Raw genomic sequence first — 10,295 nt, forward strand, 5'->3', positions numbered from 1 at the left:
TATATATATATATATATATATATATATATAGTACATATCATATGTGTTCCGAAAATAAATGTATGACTTGGAAGTCATACACGTCGCAAAACGTTCTGTATTTTTCTCATATTAATATCACAGAGTGTAGGAAAAACAATCCAGGGATCAGGTCAACGCTGGGTCATCGCGTGAATTCAAAATATTTTGCCGAATAGCCACTTTTTTAGCGCAATAAATTAAGTTATTCTTATAGTTATAAAGATAAAGTAGTTAACATATTTTCTCTTCTAGTCATAAACAAAAAAAATCGCATGTTTTAATTAAATAACGTTAACCACGTTCTTAATAAATTGTAAATATCTACTTATTTTTTTACGTTTTTAATAAATTGAAAATTTCTCTCTCTTTACTCTAATTTCTTTTAACTTAAATCTAACTTTATTTTCAACATTTATTCTCACATTAAAATTATTACTATAAAAGATATTTTTTACTTAGGACAAATAATGTTTTTAAACAACCACAATTGCGGACAATATACACTATTACGTTTTACACGATAAATTTGACCTTTTCATATTGCAGATGCATCAAAGCATGAAATGGATCAATGAAATCTACGACAGATTTTTCCGTCGGGCAATGAAATTGCTGATCGAACGATGTCATATTGGCCCCGATCGATACAATTGCGGCCAATTGTCGATGTTCTCGTTCCCGATCGATTGAATTTGCGGTGGGTGCTCAACATAGAACACAATGCCATATCAATGCCGATGCGAATGGTACAATCAATGAGCGGTGTGTGGAACGCCCACACTGAAAATTACGCAAACACCGATAACCCGGTTTTATCGAATTTGATTCATAAATTATCTACGTAATTCATACAGTGTATTTTCTTCAGCCAGTGTGGCTCCTAACATTTTTACTCCTCATATTTACATATTCCAGTTTTTATCTTTAAATTAGCCACGATAAACGAATACAAAAACATCGTATTATGAAGTGCGATAGATATTTTATTTTTAGACACGTGGTTACATAAATTGTGTAATTATAGAAAATAAGTAAGATCGATATAACTAACAGCAAACATTTAAAGCCACCGACAAAAATTGATGTACTGAATAATAACAATTGTTGTAGACGTATTATGCTAATTGTTATATAATTAATATATAATAATAATATTATTATATGTTAACAATATAATAATAATATTATCTTTTATCTTTATTTTTTTGTATATCATACGAGATTTATCAATAATATAGATAAAATAAATTAAATTTCTGGATTGCAATTAAATAATAATTTATTTTATTTGAACCCCTTTAATAAGTTTTTAAATCGTTAACTCGTTTTTGAACAATAAAAAAATACTTCAATATGGAAAATAAAATAAAGTTGGAACTAAATTAGTTTTCTGATAGATGATTTTGTATATTATTAATATACTATATTTTTGCAATGACACATTATTTAATAACAAAAAATAACACTCTATTATAACTGCACTTGCACTTAAAATAAAATATGTTGCATTGCGTGCGAAAAAATTATATGACATCGTTAAAATCTACGATCCACCTAATTATTATTTGTGAATCATCTATGTAATATACTTTGAGAAAGCCAGTCTCTTGATACGTCAAACGAGATGATGCCGGATAAACTCGTGTCTGGCTCCACTATCGATACATTAATTAAAACATCGATGCTTGGCCGTGACTGGCAGTGAACTCACGCCCAGATTCAATCATTCGAATATAACATAGCACTTTTATTTGGTTCCTGTCCTTTCGTTTGACATATCTTATTCTTTTTTTACGACGCCCGTTTTTGGTTTTTTATAAGCCCGTTTTTTAGTCTACTCTTGAAAAATATCCTGCACAGATTAATTAAGAAATATTAAAAAAAAATATATCAAGAGTGTGATTAAATGTAACAATAATAAAAAAAATAATAAAATGTTTAGATTTGAATTATCTCATTAGGTTAGGCTGTTCCATCTTTCGGTAAACTTTAGCTCACTATCTTACTCTCTTACTCTCTTATGCTCTTTTACTCTTCTGTTTATCCAATAGATAAATTATCACATAGTTAATCTGAAGCTGGAACAACCGGCCTTATTATGTCTTTATATTATCTCTTTCGCGTTGTTGCTATACCAATAAAAAATAAACTTTAACAAGAATTTTATATAAATCAGAATAAAACACTAATAAAATAAATATATTTAAAATACAGATGTATAAATTCTTTTGTGTCAGATACATTGTTTTTAAAGTACAAAACAAATAATTATTCCATTATACATTCATAATTAAAAAATTTAAAAATATATAATCTATTGTATATTATATGCTATATCATCAATCTATCATGGTTACTAAAACGATTATTTGCAGTAAATATAAGCATTCAAAATTCACTTTATAATTTATTTTGTAGGAAGGGAATATCAAAGAACCCTATATAAACTTCGCCACCAGTTGCTTCGAAATTACATCTCTTCATGTGCAGCTACGCGCAGCGTGGGACACAGCGAATAAATCTCAACCCCCGTTGGACGCGCCGGGGGCGGTAGCGGAAGACTTCCGAGAAGAACGAAGAATAGAGTACGTGTTCTACCCCCGGAGAAGGGCGCGTCTCTAAGGGAGGAGCCAGGCAGCAAGGATACCGTCGAGGAGGCGGTGGAGGAGAAGGGACGGAGAGAGGTATCAGGATGTGGCGTGGGAACGGAGGGAGAGAATGCTCGCCACCCCTCTCATCGCCGACTCGCTCATCGGAAGGGGAACAGCGGGGGGAGGGAGATGAGTTTTGCAACCCCGATGGTCGACAACGAAAATCGTCGCCGTCACTTAGTCGTTTCTCGTTCATTGACACGCGTGGGTTTGTTTTTCGACGTAAGACGCGTCGACAAGTCGAGTGGGATTCGTGATAAAAGGGGACAACTCTTCTAGTTGACGTTCTTTTGGATATAAATAATTATTAGTCAATTTACTACGAGAACTTTTATTGTTAATGTTTTTTATCAACTCGTACTGTCATAAAGAGTGCAAAAAAGTATCATGAAGGCATATCGTATTAGTTTTGAAGTAACTCTAGAAATTATCAATTTATCATCAATTATCGATTTTTTTATAAAATCGATGTAATGAAATAAATGTTGTGTCTCAGAAAAATTATCAGATTGCTGCCTACATTAAAATCTCTTACAATGGTGGAGGTAATCCATCCAACATATGTGACTGAGGAGCGAAATTTTAAAGCGGTGAGTACAATAAATTATATAAAATAATTCATAAATGTAATATCATATTATTATATTACATATAATATTATTAAAAGCGTACTTGATACTTTCGCTAATGAGAATGTTACGTTTATAATCTGTGGAAGTAGTCTCACGTTCATGAGACGTTCTATCATATATTAATCGATATCACACGTGTATAAAAGTTAAATTCACTGCGCATATTATTATGACAAACATGTTATCAAAAACTGACTATCTAATACAAATATACCTATCTATACTCTACAATTTATTTATTATTCTTGAAAGAAATGTTTTTGAAAGGTTTTGTGTGAAAAAAGATCACGCAATAATATTGATTTTATAAATGATGAATTAAACTAATATAACTTTCGCTTATTCTCATCGATCAAGTGTCGGTTTAATTAATTAGTAAGTTGTTAAGTCTGCAAATCATAAAGCGTATGCTCGATGAAACATATTAAGTGCTTTCAAAGATAAACGCATTTCGAGGGAGAGAGAAGCTAAAAAAAAGAGTCTTTTCGCAAGTTGAACGAGACTCTACGAATGTATGTATTTACATGAAACGCACGAGAAACCGGAGTATCGCGGGTAATCGAAGGAGATGGAGAAGCACTCGATTCGCGAATGAGAGGCTGAGACCGGTAGAGAGAATGGAGTAGAGAAAGAGAGGAGAGAAGGAGCAAGACGTTCGACGGAGAGAGGAGAGGGTGCCTCACGAAGGGGGAGCCCTGAGGAACGAGGGGAGACCGTGCGTGCCCCACTCCCGCTGACCCCCTCTCTCCCTACCAAGGCTCGTGTCGCGTGTCCCATCTCCCACTTCTTTCCTACCGATACGTACACCGACACCACCGCCGCCGCTGCCGCGAATCCGGTGTACCCACACGTGCGCGCGCGCGCGCGCGCCTATATGTGCATCTGCATGTTCTACTGTAGTTAACCGCAGTACCCGCGCATTCGTTCCGATGGAAAATGCAGTATGTTCTATTGATATGAAAGAAAGAGAGAGGGGAGGGAGGGAAGAGAGAGAGAGAGAGAGAGAGAGAGAGGGTGGCCCGCGCGAGTTAGCGGGATTGGAGGGAGTCAAAGGATAGGAAGGTACCGTTGTGCGTGGCGGAGATGCACGCGCGCGCGCACGACAGTGTGACGGTGGCCACGCGTGTGGTGGAAAGAGAGACCCCATCGGAAGAGAGGTACGAGAGGACGAGAGAAAAGACGGAGGAGAGAGAGGTGAGAGACTTCTCCTCGGGGGCCTTAGTCGCCGACTGTCCGCTACTACGCGCGGTGTTAACATCGCCATCGTCGTCATCGTCCAGCCCTCTCTTTCTCTCCTTCAACGCTCTACCATCCCTCCCACTCCGCCCTCTCTCCCTTTTCCTCTCACCTGTTGCGGCGCACCCCTTTGATCCAGTCATTTTCGTGCGCCCCGCTTGAAGACCGCACTTCGGAGCGCAACGCGCACTACCTCGTACGGTATCCTCCTTGGAGGAATTATCACGTGTCCTAGAAACAGCCAGGCTACAATCGGGGATCGGTGAGATCTTCGAAAGAAATCGCGAAGAGAGGACGTCAATCTTCAGAAGAAATCGCGAAGAGAAGACGACCGTTTTGCTTCTGGGTATCAAATTAATCATGGATTTCGAATGAAGAAAAGTTTCAACCACGGGCTTCCATCGGGATGGAAAATTATTAAGGGAATAGTCTCGAGAAAGAACTTCCTGAATTATCGAGAAGTCACGACTGGATTCCTAGGACTAATGATACATTGTTGGGTCGACGGTTGTAATTATTTGAAATTTCTTGGAACTGGTCTGTTTAGATTATTTATTGATCTAAGATTCATAACACGACCGTAGATGTGGTAAACAACATTGTTATACTCCCGCTACATTTAAGAGGATCTCCGAGTTATTTTCAAAAATATATGTATTTCATTCGATATCGTTCGATCATTGAAAGTATCTCTCTGTAATCTCTGTAACTATTTTCACGTGAACTATGAAAGATCGACTGTGGTGCAAACTGATGGACGATTTATGAGAGATAAGCCTGTTCGAAACGTGACGATAAAAGAAACGAAACGATTGTCGATCAATATATCGGTTTCCCTTTTGTGAGAAGTTGACTTGTTCGAAGAGTGAGTTTTGAAAAGTGTCAGACAAATGCATAATATGAGTCCCAAGTGAAGTGGAGTGTTGGCTACGAAGTGTACTGGCATTAAACGGTGTTCTCCATCTCATCGTCATCATTGAACGACCGTCGATAAACGGATTCACGCTGCCATCTGCACGAGAGGTGAGATCGTCACGAAACGTGATTTCTTATCAGAAGTTTTATCGAATTTACATATATCATTAATTTTCTCTTAACCAGATTCTACTTACGTAAAACAAAAAAGACCGTGGAAGAAATATCAAGTCATTCAAACTGAGAAACGTTCGATTATTTTTATATTCTAGTGTTAAAACTTATTTCTCTTATATACATATATTAATTAAAAGGACGTACTTCTTAATATCAAATACGTGCTGCATTAAATTATCTCATATTTACACCACAAACAAAACGGACAGGACTGAATTAGAGATGAGAAATGTAGCATTAATTCATTTAACGAATCTAACGCTTGCAATTACGAGCATTCTATTACAATTGTCTCTATTTACATTCAATTAATGTCATTAAATTGCAGAAGATATCAATATTATTGTTGAGCAAATTTCAATTGTCGCTCAATACTTTCTTCACCTACTAATTATTTCAAATCTATAATGCCTCTTCAAATTTCACGACGTACTAAGAATGAAAAAAAAGAGGAGTTTCAACTGACATTACGAAACGTTTAACATTACTTACATCGCCAGAGATTATCGGGCAGAGATATCACAAAAGTTCGTCGACTAATTGCTTCGGGACAACGAGGGTATAGGGCAACGGATATCATTAAAAAGAAATAGCCTTTTGCCTTATCAGAGATCGTTAGTGTTTGTCTATATCTATCTTGAAAATATTTATTAACGTTTCCTCTGTCACGTTGACAATTGAATCGTTCCTTTTGTCCCATTTGTTTAAACATGCGTCACAAAACTCAGGCATCGTCCCCGGGCCAGGAACAACCCGGGGCCTGATTGTCTGAAAGCTGTCAGCGGGAATGATAAGCGAGCGTTAACTTTTATGTTGAGAGCGCTCCCTCAACAAAATGTGTGTTTGATAAAAATAAACTTTCGAATGATATCATTTACGGAGAATGTGTACCGAGAGCAAGTCTCTCTCTCGTCTGCGCTCGCGTGCGCGCGGTTAACGAGCGATAATAAAAAATATCTAATAAGCTGCCGCCACAATAATTAATTCCGGCAATAGCCGGAATTAATCGTTGCCATCGAGGCGGCAATTATTTTTAAATGTATTGCCGTTACGCGTTTCATCGTAAAACTCGCTATACTGCCAATGCTTTTTCTACCCAATATCCCGTAGCGGCGTAAACCGCCGGTTCTCTCGAAAAGCAAAACACGCGTTTACTACGTTGAAGATTAAACAGAGCCTATCTTTGGAGCATTTGGCTTCAACTAAAATTATCCCGAGATCTTTTATATATATATATGCATATATCTACATATTTTTAGTAAGGAAATACTACAATGTATTAGAGAGACGCATTAGAGTATAATTAAAATTAAAATTAAGACAAAAAAATGTCATAATATTGATATGACAAATGTGTTGTTGATTCGATGGCATTGATTTTGTTTATCTCTATTGTCACTTTCTTAGAAGGATTTTCTTAATTCATAAGATACAGACATTATAGACATCCGTGAAGTCTTTTGATATTCTGCTTTGAGACTTTCCGCCGTAAGTTATGGCAGACACGTGGGGTATCACATAAATCACGCATGAGTATGCGGAATAAAGGGAAAAGAAGTGAGAGGTGAGGTAGAGAGACAGTAGAGGTATACCATCTAATATAGATACACTATCGCACAATAACAGTAGCGCGTACACACTCGCGTTGGCACACGCGCACGATTCGGTACTTACATAATTCGCGCGTGTTACAAGTAGTAACGCGGGTAGCCGACATGCAATCCGCTCATTCTTTCGCGGTTGGAACTGATTGCATCTGAGATACGGGCCAGGCGGTTTTGCCCATAAGAATACGTCAGTACAAACAGCTCTGAGAAAATAGACCACTCCTTCGCTCTGCAGCGCGCGAAAATCACCTTTTAACCTGGGATGTAATATCTACTTCAGATAACTATATCTTCAAATTGTCTTAATATAAATAGAGCTGATGGAAACAGGTTCACTTATGTATACCATTTCTCGTTTAATTTCCATATATCTCATTATGCCTCTTTTAATCATTTTGCTAAGGGATGAAGTAGAATCGTTCTAAAGAATTTTTCCTATTTTCTGAGTTTATTTTAAGGTTCAGGTAATTGATCTGACTGATAGTTTGATACATGATATTTATAGTTTTTTAATCAGGATTGTTTTTTTATTGATTTTTCGAACGAAAGTGTAGCACGCTTAATTTTACAATGCGGAACACTATAAATCAATATGTATTTTTTATAAAGGCATTTTTAACCTACGGCAGGAGTAATACAAAATAAAGACCGCTATCACAAGATTTTAAATAACTCACTCTTGATACACACATAATAACAATTGCAATTATATCTGTGAAAATATTTTTTGTCGTCCTTGCATGATATTACAGATCGCAATTTCCACCCGAACGATTTACAACGCAATTTTGGCATGTACGGCTAAAGCACGTATTCACAGGACAATATTGCAAATACTTGTTACCGTTTATGCACACATAGTACGCATTACAATTCTGTGTGTTGTAAGATAATTTGGACTGCGGCCAAATGCCATTTTTGTTTTGTAAAGGACAATAAACGCAGTCAGCTGCCCACGGCCAATCGCAGATCTGTTCGCGTCTATTATAGTGCAGCCTCATTTCAGTTCCCTCGATCAGAGGACACTCTATCAAGATTCTTTTACCCCATAGACACTTGTAAAACTTCGTGCAATCGGTTTCATGTGGGATATGGATCGTGGTTGTGTTCTCTCGATATGGACATCTTGTCGGAATGTCATCTTCGTAGAATCCTTCTTTCAAAATCGATTGTTCAAGTTGATCTTCCTTTGCAATAACCTCATTGTTAGCCCAAAATCCCAGGAAGGTGATGACGATTACGTATATTCCTGTATCGAACCATTATAGGATATCATTTACAGTATAATTATTGTAAATCGTAATATAGTCGACTTTTATTATAATTAGAGAAATGTCAATTATTTCATATATGTTATAATTTATAGAAATTTCAATTACTAAAAATCTGCCGGTATGTACAATATAAATATATGTATATTTTCATCGTTCACAATAATGTATGCATTATTATAAAAATATATCAAGTGCTTACCCCTCATAGTCTGTTGTCTAGTCAACTTAAGAATTTGAAAAAAAAATGTATCGTTTGTTACATTAACATACCTTTCTCACTTATTTAAATGCCGTAACTAATTAAAATTAGTCGGAGCGGTTTTTATAAATATGCATTATCGCAAAGATAGATTATCATATCGAAGATAACCTCGATAGATAGATCGAAGTATATGTATTTCTTCTTTATGTATTATTTCGTAGAAGTATAAAATCTATGAAATGATACATAAAAACAAAATTTATTTATACAAACAGACGAAAGAATAATCAGAAAAAAATCATTTCGTAGAATTATTATGTTGTAACAATTTTTGTGCGTCATTCGCATTGAGAGATTTTGTTAATTTGACAAGTCACCAGTACTTTTAACAAATTATTATGGATGTAGATAACAAATTATATTGTTTTAATTTGTTATGATTAATGCTATTTTTTTTGTCCAACCAATTATTCATAATAGAAACGATTTATACAAAACTGATTTTTTTTATAGACTTTTATTTACTAGCAATACTGATTATTTTGATTTATATCATAAATCGTGTATATTATTTGTTACATTAACGAATAATGAGAAATTATTCGCAATAGTAACTGATTGATTCATTTTCTTACTAAACTATCACATTTGTTATCTCTTTTTGTTCCTATAACAAATTCATTTGATTCATTTCTCTCAGTGCGCAAAACAATAGTTTATGAAAGTTGGAATAATAATTAAATTTTTTATCATACAATTTTTATCGTTAAGTTTGATTCAAATTAATATGACTTATGAATATTGTTGATAAAAGATATGTAATCATTTAATTAAAAGATCTGTTCAGATATTAGATAATTAAAACTGCTAAAATATTTTTTATCATTCCACTTTCCAATTAGTGCTTTACGATTCAGAGGTACGCGAATCTTTAGAGGAAATATAATCTTCTTGTTATCAGTTAAAACCTTAGAATTTTACGTCATATCTCGATCAACTTAATTATAACATTACTGAAGCACGTAATCAGCAAATATTATACGTAAAAAAGGAAAAAAAATTAGTCCGAATGAGGATTTCTCGCATACGCCCGGATGAAGATGAACGTGTGTGTAATCAGTTAATCCTGCAGGCGCAGCAGGATATCTTCGTGCCAACGAAAATACAGTTGGAATGACATTAAAATACAACGAGATACGGTCAATCCGTCGCCATCGTCGAAAAATTCTGACTCCAATGTCATCGCGTAGTAGCATTTGTAATCCCGGCTCGGTATTTCGGTAGCATAACAAGTAGCTGATCATTTTGCAGGCAACGTTCATTGTTATATTATATGTAACACGTAAAATTGTCTTACTTTATATGCCTGAAATTAATACACACGCATGAGTTTATTATTTTATGTGTAATTATTGCCTTGTACAATAATTATATAGGATCTTTATTAAATTTACACAACATTATTGGAAAGATTTTGTGTGTGTGTGTGTGTGTGTGTGTGTGTGTGTGTGTGTGTGTGTGTGTATTAGCTTTCTGTATCAATTATCACCTATTAATTTGAATGTTATAACTGCAGTGAT

At 35.3% G+C, this 10,295-nt stretch overlaps 1 protein-coding gene across 2 annotated transcripts in view; it reads right to left on the bottom strand.

Annotated features, from left to right (window-relative positions):
- The window catches only part of LOC108756602, a 13,213-nt gene extending 4,415 nt beyond the window's left edge, over positions 1-8,798 (bottom strand). The window contains exons 1-2 of one of the 2 annotated variants that reach the window (XM_018500523.1): positions 8,713-8,798; positions 8,285-8,488 (exon numbers count right to left, since the gene is read on the bottom strand). In XM_018500523.1, the coding sequence (XP_018356025.1) occupies positions 8,285-8,488; positions 8,713-8,719 (211 nt within the window). In that variant the 5' untranslated portion in view covers positions 8,720-8,798. Of the gene's footprint in view, positions 1-7,870; positions 8,489-8,712 lie in introns of those variants that run through there. The other variant, XM_018500522.1, reaches the window with a different exon arrangement.
- Positions 8,799-10,295: the final 1,497 nt, after the last annotated feature.

The sequence above is a fragment of the Trachymyrmex septentrionalis genome, unplaced genomic scaffold, assembly GCF_001594115.1.
Source record: "Trachymyrmex septentrionalis isolate Tsep2-gDNA-1 unplaced genomic scaffold, Tsep1.0 scaffold129, whole genome shotgun sequence".
Classification (NCBI taxonomy): domain Eukaryota; kingdom Metazoa; phylum Arthropoda; class Insecta; order Hymenoptera; family Formicidae; genus Trachymyrmex; species Trachymyrmex septentrionalis.